General features: G+C 37.9%; 1 protein-coding gene across 2 annotated transcripts in view; it reads left to right on the plus strand.

Moving 5' to 3' along the window:
- LOC118556612 (fatty acyl-CoA hydrolase precursor, medium chain-like) overlaps window positions 1-17,393 on the plus strand; it is a 40,172-nt gene that overhangs the window by 449 nt on the left and 22,330 nt on the right. The window contains exons 2-13 of one of the 2 annotated variants that reach the window (XM_036151190.1): window positions 2,589-2,781; window positions 2,864-3,005; window positions 4,634-4,767; window positions 4,856-5,009; window positions 5,086-5,190; window positions 5,288-5,386; window positions 5,487-5,630; window positions 5,730-5,807; window positions 6,168-6,315; window positions 6,394-6,543; window positions 6,628-6,700; window positions 6,773-7,192. The exons of the other annotated variant lie outside the window; for it this stretch is intronic. Coding sequence (XP_036007083.1) covers window positions 2,589-2,781; window positions 2,864-3,005; window positions 4,634-4,767; window positions 4,856-5,009; window positions 5,086-5,190; window positions 5,288-5,386; window positions 5,487-5,630; window positions 5,730-5,807; window positions 6,168-6,315; window positions 6,394-6,543; window positions 6,628-6,700; window positions 6,773-6,959 — 1,607 coding nt within the window. The 3' untranslated portion in view covers window positions 6,960-7,192. Of the gene's footprint in view, window positions 1-2,588; window positions 2,782-2,863; window positions 3,006-4,633; window positions 4,768-4,855; window positions 5,010-5,085; window positions 5,191-5,287; window positions 5,387-5,486; window positions 5,631-5,729; window positions 5,808-6,167; window positions 6,316-6,393; window positions 6,544-6,627; window positions 6,701-6,772; window positions 7,193-17,393 lie in introns of those variants that run through there. 2 annotated transcript variants of the gene reach the window in all.

The following is a 17,393-nucleotide window of genomic DNA, read 5'->3' on the forward strand; positions in this document are numbered from 1 at the left end:
TAACAAAGGTGACACATTACGTCATCGCAGGTCCAGAGGCAGCATTGCATAGTCGCCTGGGGCAAGCCCCTCCCCGTATTCGCAAAGAATCCTAAAACTTAAAAGTAGCCCTTAGTAACATAATTTTAGGGGGAAAAAATTGAATTTTAAGATTTTTCTTAGCATTGTTGAACAAAAAAAACCAAAAAAGTGACACAACTATGCTCCTGTTGATTTTATCTGGAACCTGCAGGAAAACAATAAACGCCACTGACAATGGCCCTGGGCTCTGCTGGGAAGAAGAAGAAGGAGGGCAAAGAGCAATGAGGCTGAAAATGCAGCAAATTTATTTATATAGCGCCAATTCACAGCACATGTCATCAAAGTACTTCACAAAGTCAAATTCAATCAAACGATTCAGAGAGATCGATCAAAAAGTTTCCTATCTAAGGAAACCCAGCAGATTGCATCGAGTTTTGACAAGCAACATTCAGTCATCCTGAAAGAGCGTAGAACCACAGTGGACAGTCGTCTGCCTTGTCGATGGCTTTGCAGCAATCCCTCATACTGAGCAAGCGGTGGAGAGGAAAACTCTCTTTTATCAGGGAGGAAACCCTCCAGCAGAACCAGGACCAGGCTCAGTGTGAACGATCATCTGCCTCGACCGACTGGGGGTTAGAGAAGACAGAGCAGAGACACAAGCAGTTAAATGTAGAGATAACAAACAATGCAAATCTGTGAACAGTATGAGAACTCAGCAGAGTGAGAGAAATAGATTTTGGACATTCAGACAGTTCACAAACTCTGATTTTGTCCGACTGTAAATGAATAAAGTGTCTCGTTTTAAGATTAAAACAAAAAGTTTCCTTTTTACAATATTTTGAGAATATATTTTTGTTAGAGCTACCCCACCTTGCCGGTGGTGAAACACCTTCGGTGGCCCCAGCTCTTTTGCCCCTAGGGCGACCCCCACTTTTACTTTACAGTGGTTTTAATATACGACGCATGGAACAGAAATCTATACTTTAACTAGTTTCATCTATAGAAGTCAGAGAAATGTTTACAGGCACATCAGCGCTGACGCTGGCTCTTGTTCGAACACGAGGCAGGAAAAAGGAATGTAGAGCCCCGACTGACCCCCCCCCCCCCTAAGCATTATAAGGAAGTCTAGGTACACACCCATGCATCGGGGTGGGTGGTGAATAGATTGAATCAATTAATTGGAATTTACAGTTTTATTACAATAAAACAATGGGATTTTACTTTGCAAATAAATTGGGCTCATTGGGCTTCCATGAAGAAAATAGCATGAAATGCTGGATATGTGTTTAGGAAAATATATTGTAAAGACAAAACTCTTTTCTTTTCTTTTACCATTATACATGACTCCATCCGTCCATTTTTCAACACGCTTATCCCTGCTGGGGTCGCAAGGGGTGCTGGTGCCTATCTTAATACATTAATTAATTTACCTTTTTTTTTTTTTCTTTTTTTCTTTTTTTAAAGTTAGTTTGAAGTTTCACAAGTGAATTTAAGCCTGCTCTTAGCTCATTGTGTAATACCACTAGCAGCAAACATTTTGTTACATTTTTACTGTTCGCAATGGCATTTTGTTATATTTTTACTGCAATGGCAGTGCCGCCATCTTCTTTTTCAAGCATGTTTCACAGCTTGTATTTAGTTGTGTTTTTGAATTCAGGTCAACTCCCAGATGAAATGCTTGACATAAAAGCAAATTTTAAACATTTCTTTAATTTCCTTTCGTAAAATGAAAAAGAGGGCTGGTGGGATCAATTAAATGGATTTGGTATAATTGGAGATTTTATTTTTAATCCATATCGGCTAGTGCTAGCATTGCAATCTATTCTTTTCATGGAAGCCCAATGAGGAAATCGATTTTATCGCCCAGCCCAAGAAGACGGTGAAGAAAATGGCAAAAATGACAATCCTGACATTACTGGCAGTCTCTGACATTACTAATTGGAAATGATTATAAACAAACCCGAATTCTTATCATGTCAAATGTTTGGTCATAACCATAAAACAATACGATAAAGGCCCAGGACTAGCATGAACAACAAAATTAAAAAAAGAGCCATCAGCAAATATTCGGTAGATAGATTTCATCATTTGTTCTCCTTATGTATTAACGTTTTTTTTTTTTTTTAAATCTGCAATTTCGGTATATTCGGTGTTGTGCTATTACACACTGTTTAAAGTTACTAATGTTTAATAAATAACTCTGTCAGCCCAAGAGCTTATATCAGGACAATAGTTGAAAGGAACGATTCGAGCACTGGTGATCTTTTAACAGCAAACTCTGCACACGTATGCAATAAATGAGTGACAACGTGTCCGTTACTGTAATGGCACCCTGCTAAGGGGGGCAGTTCCTTGGTGCGTGTAAAAGTCTCAAACTTCTTTGCTTACAACTCAGCCTGATTTTTTTTTTTTTTTCTTTTTTTTTTTTCCTCACGGCTTGATGGCACAACATAGGAAACAACCAAAAATGTAGAAAATTAATTGTAAAGCAAATTTAAACTGTTGAGTTGTTGAATAATTTACTATAATTGAATAGCTGACTGATTATTCTTTGTTTATCCTGACAGCACCAGAGGTCCAAATAAGGCTTGGCAGGCTGAGGGGCCAGTATGTGAGCGTAAAGGGAAAGGAGACGGGTGTCCACGCCTTCCTGGGTGTTCCCTTTGCTAAGCCCCCCCTCGGCCCCTCCCTGAGGCTGGCTGCCCCCCAGCCTCCAGAGAGATGGCAAGGACTGAGAGATGCCACCAAGCAACCCAACATGTAAGACACGTGTTTCTGTTTAAGACCATCTACAGTTGGCAGGTCTGTTCAAGCACTTATTTACTAAACATATACTTTGCAGATGCGTTCAAGATGTGGAAATCATAAAAGATTTGATTAAAAAACTCGGTGGTATGAACGCAGAAATCCCAGATGCTTCAGAAGACTGCCTCTACCTCAACATCTACACCCCTGCAAACAGAGCTCCTGATGCCAAGCTCCCGGTAAGAAACCTTTGCTTTAAGTCTGCGTGTGATTCTGTTCAGTCATTAAAATTCAGCTTCACATTGGTTTGGGGTAAAGGTGAAGAGGTTTCTTCTGCTCTGAACTGGGAGTGAGCTGGGGTCCGTTCTTCGTACGTTGCTTAAAACATCCGAGATCAAATGACACATCCAAGATGATTTCATCCGGCTAATTGGGTTCTTCGAACACACCTGTTGTTTACGATTAGTATCACTGGATTGAGTTATCTGAGACAACTGCGTGTTCATGCGTTTGTTTAAAAGGGGAAATGTATCGATAGTAGAAACATTGATCAGCAACGCTGCTATTGGCTGTTCAGCACGGCCAAAGAACGCCCACAGTTTTTCTCCCAGCTGAACAAGAGCTTTTAAAAGAAGGTTATGCCGAATTTGAGTCATTAATTAAAACGACAGGGAACACCTCAAAGTCAGCTAAAACCAGGAGAGAGGGCTGGCAAACAGCAGCAGACAAATTAAATTGTAAATACTGTCCATGATAGATGTTTCTATCACTTTCTACAGTATATATTTTTTTGTATTTTAATAATTTCATAAGTACTTTGTTCATTTATGTCAGAGCCTCCATGGGAGCCACTAGAACATGGGGGAAAAAAGTGAAGTACAAGAATATTCTACAAAATGATAGCCTTTAATTATTATACTGTATTTTAAAAATCAACTTCTACCTCTTTTTAAAAACCACTGTTAAATTATGTGTTTGTCTGTTTAACAGCCACCAATAAGAAGGCTGAAAAAAATTGGGTTGTTTTTACTTTTACATGTTTAACCCTTTTTCTTTTTTCTTTTCTTTTTTTTCACAAAATGACTCAAGGTGCCATGTTCCCTATATTAATGGCATCTTCAACAAAAGAAAAAGTATTTTGACCTGAAAAAAAAATTACAAATTAAGAAGAGAAATTGAACTCCACAACGTGAAAAAGAGAAACATTGCACTAGAGATTGAGTTGCTTCAAAAGGACCTTCAGAGTAAATTCTAAAACACCATTTTACATAGTAGTATTGCTGACTTTACATAACTATCTCTTACTGCAGGCAAAAGATGACTTGCTGACTTTTCTTTATAAATACTTGTCTAAATAAAACGACAGGAACAAAGCATTATTTGTTTTGTGTTTTATTGAACATTAAAAAAAATGGTGTTCCACAATTCTGTCCCTTCCTCTGCCACTAGGTGGTCCAAGTGCGCTGGCTAGACACAGACTTCCCTATCTCCTCCGCTACGATCTAATCCTGTTTACATGAAATAAACCTGCTCGGGAGCAGGCTCAACTTTGCGCACATGTTGCTATGACAGCAAGTCCGGGATGAGTTTCGAAGAACCAAACGATCCAAGATCATGCCAAATCGTCAACAATGAAATCCAGCTAACTGAGTTAGCGACGTACGAAGAACGGACCCCTGTACTTTCACCATGCATATCTAAACAACAGAGACCAACCTGGAGAGGTGGAAAACACAGGCTGAAACTTTGTCGTTATTGGACTTGGAAAGACGTTCCAGTGATTTGCTTCTTCATTAGAATATCTTGAAGATTGACCTGAGATTTGTGTTTGAGCTAAATGAGGAAAACATATTTATTTATTTCTCAGGTTATGGTGTGGATCCACGGCGGAGGCTTTGTTTTGGGGTCTGCTTCAATGTATGATGGTTCTTCTCTTGCTGCCTACCAAGATGTAGTTGTGGTTCTGATCCAGTATCGACTGGGACTTCTGGGATTTCTCAGGTAAATTAGTATCTAAAACATGCAATTATTACTTCCTAGTGCTTTTACTTTAATGGAAACACGTTTTGCCACATCGTCTTTTGTGCAGCACCGGAGATGAGCATGTGCCAGGGAACTTTGGTCTTTTGGACCAGATCCAAGCCCTGAGGTGGGTCAAGGAGCACATCGACAACTTTGGAGGAAACCCAGATTTGGTCACCATATTTGGAGAGTCTGCTGGTGGTGTTAGCGTTTCACTCCTGGTATGAAGTCATCTGGAAACAAAATTGTTATTTCCAGCAATCACTTTTTAATTTGCCCTGCTATTTAAACACTCAGCTTCTCTCTCCACTGTCTGATGGCCTGTTCCACCGAGCCATTGCTGAGAGTGGGACGGCTGCGATGGATGTCCTTGTCAGCGATAATCCAGTCCCTGCAATGCAGGTTGGTTGTCTTTTTTTTTGTGCCTGTTTATTTTAATTAATACAGCCACATTAATTAATTGTTTTTATTCTAAATGAATGATTGCATCTTTCTTCAGGTTGTTGCAAACGCCTCAGGCTGTAGCCTTGAAAGCACAGAGAAGATTGCTAAATGCATGCTGAACCTTGATATTGACACCATACTGGCATTAGTGAAGGTGAGATGCTGGATATAGAAACTCGTATTGTTAGATCTGATTTAACTGCTGTTTATTTCACCATCTCCAATTTTATTTCTACACATATTACTCTTTCAAGAATCCTAATTTAAGATATACTATAAATGTGGATGGACACCTTCTGACTAAGCCTGTGCCGGAGCTATTCCAGACACAGCAACTCCTCACTGTACCATTCATGACAGGCATTAATAATCATGAAGGAGGTTTCCTCCTTGCTAATGTAAGTTCTGAATGTTTATAAGCATTTCAGACGACATAAGCTGCATTGCTTTTTAATTCCATGCTTCATGCTTATTGCTTTTTTTTTTTTTTTCTGTAGCACTTTGCTCCTCCAAACTGGACAGAAGGAATGGATCGAGAGTCTGTTGTAAACTCAATGTTCATCTTCTACCCACTTGTAAGACCCTTGTCTGATACAGTATCTTGTAAACATGTTTAAACCCCTTGAATATTTTTATCAATTTATTGTATTGTATTTTTATCTCATCGTCTTTCAGATAGACAAAAGTAGTTTTTATATTTGTGAGGTGGAAAGTAAAGTTTTCTCATATTTTACAAATTCGAAATCCATTCCAAACAACTGCCTTCAGAAGTCACCTACTTAGTAAAGTGTGTCACTTGTGATATAATCACAAACTAGAGCACACTTTTAACGATAAAAAAGTTAAAATTTGTAGTTTGCACAGCATTTCTTTCCCTGCATAACAAGTTTTTTTTTTTTTTTTTCATATTTTTTATTTTTTTTTTTTCCATTTAGCCTGAAGCTGCAGCCATCAGAGACTTGATTGCTAACGAATACATTGGATCTGGTGAAGACCGCATCAGAAACAGAGACGGATTTACTGAGCTGCTTGGAGATTTCTTTTTTACTTTTCCTGCCATAAAAGCAGCAAATGCTCACAGAGGTAATGTTTTGGGTTTTTTGGGTATATTCTACTGTTTTCTCTTGCAAGTGAACATGACACCTATTTGTAAACCTCCAGATGCGGGCGCGGATGTGTATTTGTATGAGTATCATTACGTTCCCAAGCTCCTGCAGAAAAAAAGGCCCAGTTTTGTTAAATGCGACCATGCAGACGAACTATTCTCTGTGCTGGGATTCTGCTTCACAACCACCCATGTAAAATTAGTTGGTAAGCTCCCCTAACTTACCCCCAGATATTCAGTGTGTTTGTGTGTTTTTACAAAATTGTCTTGCTGTTTACTGATTCATTTAGAGGCGTGTCCTGAAGAGGAGGAAGAATTTAGCAGAATCATGATGAGCTACTGGGGCAACTTTGCTCGCACAGGGTAAGGATGCCGGCTTATTCAAAGTACAGAATACACACATTATACAAAGTTGAAAACATTGTTTGTTTGTAGGTCTCCTAACGGGGATGGTCTTGTTGACTGGCCCAAGTATGGAGCAGAGGAAAGGTATATGTCTCTCGACGTGAAGGAGCAGGCGTCCCGTCAGTCTCTCAAGAAGGACCGTTTCATCTTTGTGACCCAAACTCTGCCAGAGAGGATCAGGGACCATGAGGAGAACGTGGGGCGCAGCGAGCTGTAGTCCAGCTTCAGGGCAGAGGGATCCATAAGTGTTTTGTTTTTTTTGTTTTTGTTTTTTTTATCTAATCTGATGCATGCCATCAGGTCTGCCTACAACAATGTATTGCTTCTTAACAACGGTTAATAAACGGCATATGACTTTTAAGTCATATACTGTTTAATTGGATAGACTACTATTGGATATATAAATATGTATTCATGTTAATTGAAATAAAGTTAAAATGGGTAAAGAGATTCTCAAATCTGTCATCCTGAGGTTGCCAACAAACTGTATTCAAAGTTATAGATTTTACATTATGAATTAGTTAGGTTATTGTTAATCACTTCCAAACTTACTTTTTCAACATAATTGCTGCTTAATGTCGGCAATTACTAAGATTTATCATTTTAATGCATATTCAGCATTTTGTGCAGAGATGGAAAACATAAAAACATCCCACTGGGCAAAAATGGCCACACTTTAAACTTTAATTATTTTGTTTTTGAATAATCTAAACAATCATTCAAATTCAGAATGTTTACAATTTGATGCCTGCTAGATGAAATAATGCTAAACATCTGTAGTGGTGGGGGGGGGCGATTAAAAAAAAAAAAAAAAAAAAATGAACCAAAGCAATGCATGCGTCTAGAACAAATCTAGACTCAGGAAATTACAAAATGGTTTTAAAACAGGAACATGGACAGACATGGCTATCAAAGAGGCCAGACACTTAATGGCTTATTTATTACTGCCTTTCCAAAAACACGTTGCATCATCAGTGTGCCTCAAACAGCTGTGGTTGCATTTTTTTTTTATCAAACCAAAACAGCAATTAAATAAATAAAAAATAAAATTTCAACAGAGATGTATGCCCTTGCTTCTTTCTAGGTCTCAATCTATGTTGTCCTGCAGGTGGTGCTCTTTAACTACTTCCAGTATGAGACCATTTACAGCATGGCCATGGTTCTACATTTTCCTAAAAGAAGCCTGCGCTAAATACAAGTAAATCAAACAAAGTTTATATTGTATAAAATTGCAATATTTTTTGCCTGTCGTCTCAGGCCTGTCAAAAGCTGGTTCGGTGACCACGGTACTCCTGTTCTTGATTGGGCAGCCAACTCCCCTGACCTGAACCCCACACTGCAAAAATAGACCTAAAAAATAAGAAATCTTTTCTTGAAATTATTTTTCCTTCATTTGAGCAGGTAAATAGAACTATTTGCCAATGGAATAAGATTTTTGCTCTTAAAATAGGAACAATTCATCTCCATTGTCTTATTTCAAGTGCAGTTTATCTAATTATCTTATTTTAGGGGTAAAAATGCTCATTCCATTGGCAAGTAGTCTTATTTACCTGCTCAAATCAAGGGCAAATACATTAATTTCAAGAAAATTTTTATTATTTTTAGTTCTCTTTTTGCAGTGCATAGAAAAGCTATGGATTGTTGTCAAGAGGAAGATGAGAGAAGATGTGAGACACCAGAACCAAGAATGCAGATGACCTGAAGGCAGCTATCAGAGCAAGCTGAGCTTCCATTACATCCACTCAGTGCCACAGGCTGATCGCCTCTATGCTCAGTGGCGGTTTTTGGTACGGGCAAACCAGGCAGCCAACTGGGGAAATACTTTTTTCAGTGACACACCTGAAAGCAGGCGTCCTGTCTGCTGTGAAAAGATGCTGCAGCCCTGCAGACTGCACAGGGGCTGACATGCTGGAGACTAAATGAGATGAGAAAAGGCCATGGGAGAGGCAGTTCACCTCTGGGTCTCTCAAATGGACTGGGAAACAGTGCTGCAGGGGATCCACCCTACAGGGCAACTGTTTAAGGGAGTTAGTGGCTAAAGTCAGTCACACCCAGGGGCGAGGTGGTTGGCAGGTTTGGGAGGATTCCCAACCAACCGGTCTGTTTCAGGCCCTTTCCACCCAGTAATAAAACGCAGGCGCCAAGCGGCCCTCGCTAGCGCAGGTGGTGCAGCATCAGGCCGAGTCAATCTGATGTTATGCGAGATACAAATGGCCACTCATTATAAAAAAAATACACAAGAAAGGAAGTAGGGCAGGGGTGTCAAACTCATTTTGGTTTAGGGGCCGCATTCAGCTTAATCTGATCTCAAGAGGGCCACATGACTAAACTCATTGCAAGATTAAATAGAACTAATAAAAGTGGACTTGTTGTTGATTTTTATATTACATGAATTTCACTTTTACACAATATATTATGAATAACCTCAGCGTTTTTAAGAAAAGCATATGCAATTTCAACAATACTTTTACTCAGTTAAACATTTACTTAAGTGCATTATGCATAAGAACTGATCACAGTGATTGTACAATGTTGAAAAACATTTATTCACATTTTTTGGAACTTAAAAACACTGTCCTGCATGACAAAATACATCAAACAGATAAAAATTAACAAATGATTTAAAATCAATTTTCCACATCTGAAGCTCAGTGCTACCATCTGCTGATTAAAACACAGCGCCCCTCGTGGACAATATAGGACCTTTAGATTTTCAGTTAAACGAAGTACATGTTTTTTTCAATAATTGTTTTATCATTCTCTTCCTTTTATCTCCTCTTTTTCACCTTTTCTTTTTTTCTTCTTATTCTTCCTTTCCTCTCCTACTTTCCCATTGTAGTGTTTATATCATTTGAGATATTCCTCGCATGAACCATAATAAAACTATTCACATTCATAAATCAAGCGGAGCACTATGGCAAAAGCAGTACTGCTCCACTTGTGAAAGTCAAATCTGATGAGCTCTTTTTGGCATTAAGACAACAATTCTTATTCCCACATTACCAGACAGGACAGGGTCGTATGTTTGATACCCCTGAAGTAGAGTGAAGAGAAGTAGCAAAGATGCTGGAAAGAAATGAAAATTAAATGAGTGGAGTAGAGAAAATGTCTGCAGGATGTAGCCTGTATGCAGAATTACCAGTTCAATTTTTTTTTATTACTGTTTCTTTAACTGTGGAACCGCAGTCTTTACTGGAGGGGCCGAGGTCAGAGTGATTCAGCTTGACCAGTAATACAGCATGACTACAGGTTAGCAAACACTCCCTACAAGGTATCATCCCATCCCAGACTTGGCAGACATTATGAGTGTGTTTAGGGCACACAAACTATTAAAGGTTTAGGTTTTTGCCCGGGAGTAATTCAGTGTAGAACCGCCACTGTCTATGCTGCAATGCATTTTTTGCAGTAATTCATGTAAGAGGAGGCCCAACCAAGTATCAAGTGCTTAGAAACGGACATACTTTTCAGAAGTCTGACATTTATTCAATTCAATTCAATTCAATTTTATTTATATAGCGCCAAATCATGAAACATGTCATCTCAAGGCACTTTACAAAATCAAGTTCAATCATATTATACAGATTGGGTCAGATTATACAGATTGGTCAAAAATGTCCTATATAAGGAAACCAGTTGATTGCATCAAAGTCCCGACAAGCAGCATTCACTCCTGGGGAACCGTAGAGTCACAGGGAGAGTCGTCTGCATTGTACATGGCTTTGCTGCAATCCCTCATACTGAGCAAGCATGAAGCGACAGTGGGAAGAAAAACTCCCCATTAACGGGAAGGAAAACCTCCGGCAGAACCGGGCTCAGTATGAACGGTCATCTGCCTCGACCGACTGGGGTTACAGAAGACAGAGCAGAGACACAACAAGAGAGACAAAAAAGCACAGAAGCACACATTGATCTAGTAATCTGTTCTACATTAGATGGTAGTAGCGGGTGAGCCGTCTTCTCTGGATGATGTCACAGTTAACAGAACGCCAGACCAGGTGTACCTACTATGAAGAAAAAGAGAGAGAGCAAAAAGTTAAAAGCTGAAATGACGACAGTCATTTCAATGTAATACAATGCAAAACTGGAGAACAGTAGACAGAAGAACAGTAGAAATCAGTAGAGTGAGAAAATTAGACCCTGATGTCCTCCAGCAGCCTAGGCCTATCACAGCACAACTATAGAGATAGCTCAGGGTATGAGCCACTCTAACTATAAGCTTTGTCAAAAAGGAAAGTTTTAACATTAGTCTTAAAAATAGATAGGGTGTCTGCCTCACGGACCAAAACTGGGAGTTGGTTCCACAGGAGAGGAGCCTGATAGCTAAAGGATCTGCCTCCCATTCTACTTTTAGAGACTCTAGGAACCACCAGCAGACCTGCGGTCTGAGAGCGAAGTGCTCTGTTAGGAACATACGGGGTAATCAGAGCTCTGATATATGATGGAGCTTGATTATTAAGGGCTTTATACGTTAGAAGGAGAATTTTAAATTCTATTCTTGATTTAACAGGAAGCCAATGAAGGGAAGCTAAAATTGGAGAAATATGATCCCTCTTGTTGATTTTCATCAGAACTCTTGCCGCAGCATTTTGAATCAGCTGAAGACTTCGAACTGCATTTTGTGGACTTCCTGATAGTAAAGAATTACAATAGTCCAGCCTTGAAGTAACAAATGCATGGACTAGTTTTTCAGCATCACTCCTGGACAGAATGTTTCTAATTTTGGCGATATTCCTGAGGTGAAAAAAGGAAACTCTGGAAACCTGTTTAATGTGGGATTTAAATGACATGTCTTGGTCGAAAACAACACCAAGATTTTTAACTTTATTACCAGAGGCCAAGTTAATGCCATCCAGATTAAGTGATTGATTAAGAACTTTATTTTTTGAAGACTCTGGCCCAAAGATTACAACTTCTGTCTTGTCAGAATTTAAATGCAGGAAATTTAAAGTCATCCAGCTTTTGATGTCATCAAGACATGACTGCAGTCGAAGTAACTGATTGGATTCATCAGGATTTATGGATAAATATAGCTGAGTGTTATCAGCATAACAGTGGAAATTAATCCCATGCTGTCTGATAATTTTGCCAATCGGAAGCATATATATAGTAAATAGAATTGGTCCAAGGACTGAACCCTGTGGTACTCCACAAGTGACCCTAGAGTTTGAGGAAGATTTATTATTAACATGAACAAACTGGAATCTGTCCGACAGATAAGATTTAAACCAGCCTAATGCTTTTCCCTTAATCCCTACAGTATGCTCAAGTCTTTGTAGGAGAATATTGTGATCAACTGTATCAAATGCAGCACTGAGATCTAACAGGACAAGTATAGACACAAGTCCATTATCTGAGGCCATGAGAATATCATTGGTGACCTTCACCAGAGCTGTTTCAGTGCTATGATGAGCTCTGAAGCCTGACTGAAACTCCTCAAGTAGGTCATTACTTTGTAAATGTTCACATAGTTGATTAGCAACTACTTTCTCAAGAATTTTAGATAAGAAAAGAAGATTAGATATAGGTCTGTAATTTACTAACTCATCTTGATCAAGAGATGGTTTCTTAAGTAAAGGTTTAATAACAGCTACTTTAAAAGCCTGTGGTACATATCCATTTACCAAGGATAGATTAATCATGTCTAAAATAGGACCACTGATCAGAGGGAATACCTCCTTAAACAACTTGGTTGGGATTGGGTCTAACATACAGGTAGAAGGTTTAGATGAAGCTAAAATTTTAGATAGCTCAGAAAGCTCTACTGCTTTTAAACAGTTCAGACACTGCGCAGGTTCTAAGGATTCCTCCAATGCTGCCTCACTTACTGAGGACGAAGTAATCATGTTTGGGAGGATGCCAATTATTTTATTTTTAATGGAATCAATTTTATTTATGAAGAATCCCATAAAATCATTACTGTTAAGAGCTAAGGGAATGGATGGATCAACAGAGCTGTGGCTCTGGGTAAGTTTGGCAACTGTACTGAAGAGAAATCTAGGATTATTCTTATTTTCCTCAATTAATGATGAAAAATATGCTGCTCTAACTCTGCGAAGGGTCTTGTTATACAACAATAGACTGTTCTTCCAGATTAGGTAGGATTCCTCTTGGTGTGTAGAACGCCATTTTCTCTCCAATTTCCTAACATTGTGCTTCAAGGAACACAGCTCTGAATTAAACCAAGGAGCCAGCTTCCTGTGAATAATCACCTTCTTTTTCAAGGGAGCTACATTGTCTAATGCAGAACGCAATGACGAAGTCATACCGTTTACAAAGACATCTATTTGTGAATTGGAAGAAACAACATTGCTGCCATCTACAGGGCATTTCTGCAATACGGAGGATATTAAAAAGGGGACAGACTCTTTAAGTTTTGATACAGCATTATCCGATAAAGATCTACTATAATGGAACCCTCTTTTGGGGGTGGAGAACTCAGTTAGATTAAACTCAAATGTTATTAAAAAATGATCAGATAGGACAGGGTTGTGAGGAAATACTGTTAATTCTTCACAATCAATGCCATATGTCAGCACAAGGTCTAAAGTATGGAGCCAAGAGTGCGTCGGTTTATGCACATTTTGAGCAAAACCAATTGAATCTAGGATAGTTTTAAAGGCTACACTAAGGTTATCACATTCTGTGTCAACATGGATGTTAAAATCTCCCACTATAATAGCCTTATCAGTATTTAACACCAAATCAGATAAGAAATCTGACAACTCATCCAAAAACTGAGTGTAAGGGCCTGGTGGACGATACAAAACAACAAACAGAAGAGGTTTTATTGCTTTGCAGTTTGGATGAGGGAAACTGAGGGTTAAATGTTCAAAAGAACTGTAGTTATTTATTGGCCTGGGACTAATTAATAAATCAGACTGAAAGATGGTTGCCACTCCTCCTCCTCTTCCCACAGATCTGGGAATGTGGAAATTTGAATAATTGGAGGGAGTTGACTCATTTATACTAACGTAGTCCTCTTGTAGCCAGGTTTCTGTGAGACAAAACAAATCAATCTGTTTATCAGAAATCAATTCGTTAACCAACAAAGTCTTTGCAGGGAGAGACCTTATATTTAATAGACCACATTTAATTGTTTTATTTTTAGGTTCAAGGTGAACCGTATTGATTTTTATTAGGTTTTTATGATTTGTTCCTTTTAGATAAGTTTTTGATCTGTTAAGTTTTGGCCGTGGGAAAGACACCGTCTCAATAGGATAATGGTATGCATTTATGCTTAAAACATCTATTTTTGATTGGTCTAATGTGATATTTAAATTTTTTGAGACACTGAATTTTGGGATTTCTACGGAAGAGGATTAGGGCCACTCAAAAAAAAAAAAAAAAGTCTACTCAATTCTGACTTTTTTCTCAGAATTCTGACTTTTTCTCAGAATTCTGAGATTAAAGTCAGAATTCTGACTTTTTTCTCAGAATTCTGAGAAAAATACTTTTTTCTCAGAATTCTGACTTCTTCTCAGAATTCTGAGAAAAAGTCAGAATTCTGAGAAAAAAGTCAGAATTCTGAGAAAAAAGTCAGAATTGAGTAGACTTTTTTTTTTTTTTGAGTGGTCCTAATCCTCTTCCGTAGATTTCTTTACCTGTAAGCCATAATAATCCATAATAACAATAATCGTCAAAATGACAAGAAGTAAAATATTTAAATATTTTACTTTATATGCAATGAATATCTATAAAATAACCGTTTCACTTTCTGAAAAAGCAGGCGAAAATATTGCACTTTTACACTATATTCTATTTTTTTTAGGTGTACCTGTACATAGGTTGTGTATCAAAAATATTTTGCCAAAAAGCAAGTACTACATTGTATGCATAATTACTATGCAAGGAATTTCTTGACCCAATTAGAATCCCTATTTTATTACTTCAAGCTGCGTAAAAGGTAATGCTTGTTGGACTTTAGCACTCATGATATGTAGCTGTAATGAGGAAGGATGTGTGACATACACTTTTATCTAGGTGAGAATTATTCTTAGGCAGCTTCAGGCTCACGAGCAAAATGGTCAAATGAATCAGAACACAATAGCAAAAGATAAAGCAGAAATTATAAAATGCTTTCACGAGACAGCTTAAATGTTCATATAATAAATGTTAGAACAAGACCGACATAGAACAGGGCATTAAGGCTGAAGTGTTGTGATTGGAAGAAAACAAATCTCAAGACGTTTTTTTTTTTAAAAAAAAAGCTTTATGGACAGGTGAAACAAAAGTAACTCTTACTTAACCAGTTGTGACTGGTTTGCAAATGAACAAAGGTTAGTATGGCACCACTGACCTCAGATGAGTCAGATGGCAGCAAGGTGTAGGCAGATTTATGGTTTTCAAGTTGATAAATGACAAATCTCTTCTTGAGTGGAAAATGTTAGGTACAATGCAAAGTGTTTTACTTTTATTAACCATTTTTCTTTGCTTTCATTTTAATTTCATAGTTAACTTTTATTAAAAAACAAATATGGTGACGCACCCCTTTTTTTACTTTTTTTACTTTTTTAACTGTACTTCTTCAAGTGATATAGGCTTGTCACAGTGCTCTCTATCCGTTTCACTTATCATCTTCACTGACAGGGAGTTTAAAATATTATCAGACATAGTTGGGCTAAATTGAGAGCAATACAAGTCTTTATAAATTTTTTAACAAAACTCTGAAATTTTGCGATAATCCTAAGTGATAACTCCATTAATATTTAACTTACTAATACTGCTGTTGGTGGAACGAGATTTCTCTAGACTAAAGAAATAACGAGAGTGTTGTTCACCTTCTTCTAACCACTTAGAGTGAGACCTGATAAAGGCACCCTTTGCTTTTTGCTGATACATTTCATCAAGTTTGATTTGTGAATAAGATAACTCTTCTTTTTCCTCCTTTGTCAGGGAGTCAAATTCTCTGCAGGATAATTTTGTTATAATAGAGATAATCTTTAATTCCTCCGCTTTCCTGGCTTTGACTGTTTCAGCACCAAACTTTCTTAAATATTTTCCCATCTCATTTTTGAGCAGATCCCAGTTGATCCCAAAACAGTTTTCTTTATTTGCTTTAGACCAATAAAGTGAAATCATGTCCCTAATCTTATATTGGACTACTTCATTTTTTGCAGTGCAGAACAATTGAGCTTCCAATAGCTTGAGCGTGTGGCAGGAGTATAACCAGCTGAGATATTAATAGATATGCATATGGCTTTATGGTCAGTTAAGGGAGTAGGGCAGATACTAACATCAACATAATCCTTATTTAAACTGTCAGATATGAGCCAATAGTCCAGTCGCGGTTGCCTAGAGCCTGATTTATTACTCCAGGTGTAAAATCTATTATTAGGATTCTTCTCTCTCCATATATCTATCAGTTTAAATCTTCTTATGAAGTCAGTCAAGTATGAGAGATGCAGAGAAGGAGGACTTTTATCAATAGACCCGTCTAGAATAATGTTAAAATCACCTCCTAACAATATAAATGCATTTGGGAATCTAACCAACTAACCTGTGAAAATGCTGTCAATTGACAACAAAAGGTTAACATTTTCTTTCTTTGTATTGCACCCACAAATATTTGAAACTGAGTATGTTGAGTAATTTTGTTCAATAACTTGGCAAATAAAATGGCCATCTGGGTCACAACTTAGAAAACCTTGGTTAAATGCTACTAGTGTTGAAAAGTAGCAGTAGGCTGTCGAGATTGGCACCCTATTTAGTATTATAACCCAGCACCATTTTGTAAACTTGACGTCACTCACAAAAAGAAGAAGAATATTCAAACATATATACCTTTTTAACCATCAGGAACTACGCCTGACATCCCAGTAACACAAAACTCTACCCTGAGATAAAAAAAAAGAAAACCCTTGGATCTAAGCTTGACAGATCACAGATTAATTTCCGACCCCTTCACGAATCCTTTTCCGCCCACAAAATAGGCCGTTTTCCCTTCATCCCGAGCTTTCTTTATGTGCGGCCACAGTTTCTGTCTGTTCTCTCTGTCCTCTTGGGTTAAGTCCTCTGAGAAGCGAAGACTGTTGTTTTGGAGAAAAAAGTTTATTTTTGCTGCTTTCCAAACAGCATCCCTGTATCTTTGAGAGATAAATCTCATGATAACGCCTCTAGGTTTCGATTGATCTTGTTGAGGTTTTCCATCCCGGTGCGCAGCAGGGAGCCTTTCCTTTTCCTCTGGTAGAATCGCCTGACGAACGCTGATTACTCGAGCCCGCACATCCTCCTCCCTGTCCTCTGTCAGCCCTTGGAGAGCATTTTCGTATCCCTTTAGCTTCATTCTCCTGAATTTATTCTCGTAAAGAATTAAAATAATTAAAATAATCTAACCTGGCCCTATTACTCCAGGAGTGAAATAATTCTGCAAACTGTGACTATTCTGAAAATGTTCCCTCTTAATTCTCATAATATGACATTTTTCTCATAACATTACTAGTTTTATGTTGTTGTTGTTTTTTTTCTTTACTTTATTGTCCTAGGCCTATTTTTCTCATATTAGAAATTTTACCTCTTTAATACTCCCCCAAAAAGTCTGTTCCTCCCCCAAAAAGTTTGTTCCTAAAGTTTCACATCCTTATATTCATAACACATACACACATATATATATATATATTTATATAGATAGATAGATAGATAGATAGATAGATCC

This window comes from Fundulus heteroclitus, chromosome 2, assembly GCF_011125445.2.
Source record: "Fundulus heteroclitus isolate FHET01 chromosome 2, MU-UCD_Fhet_4.1, whole genome shotgun sequence".
Taxonomy (NCBI): Eukaryota; Metazoa; Chordata; class Actinopteri; order Cyprinodontiformes; family Fundulidae; genus Fundulus; species Fundulus heteroclitus.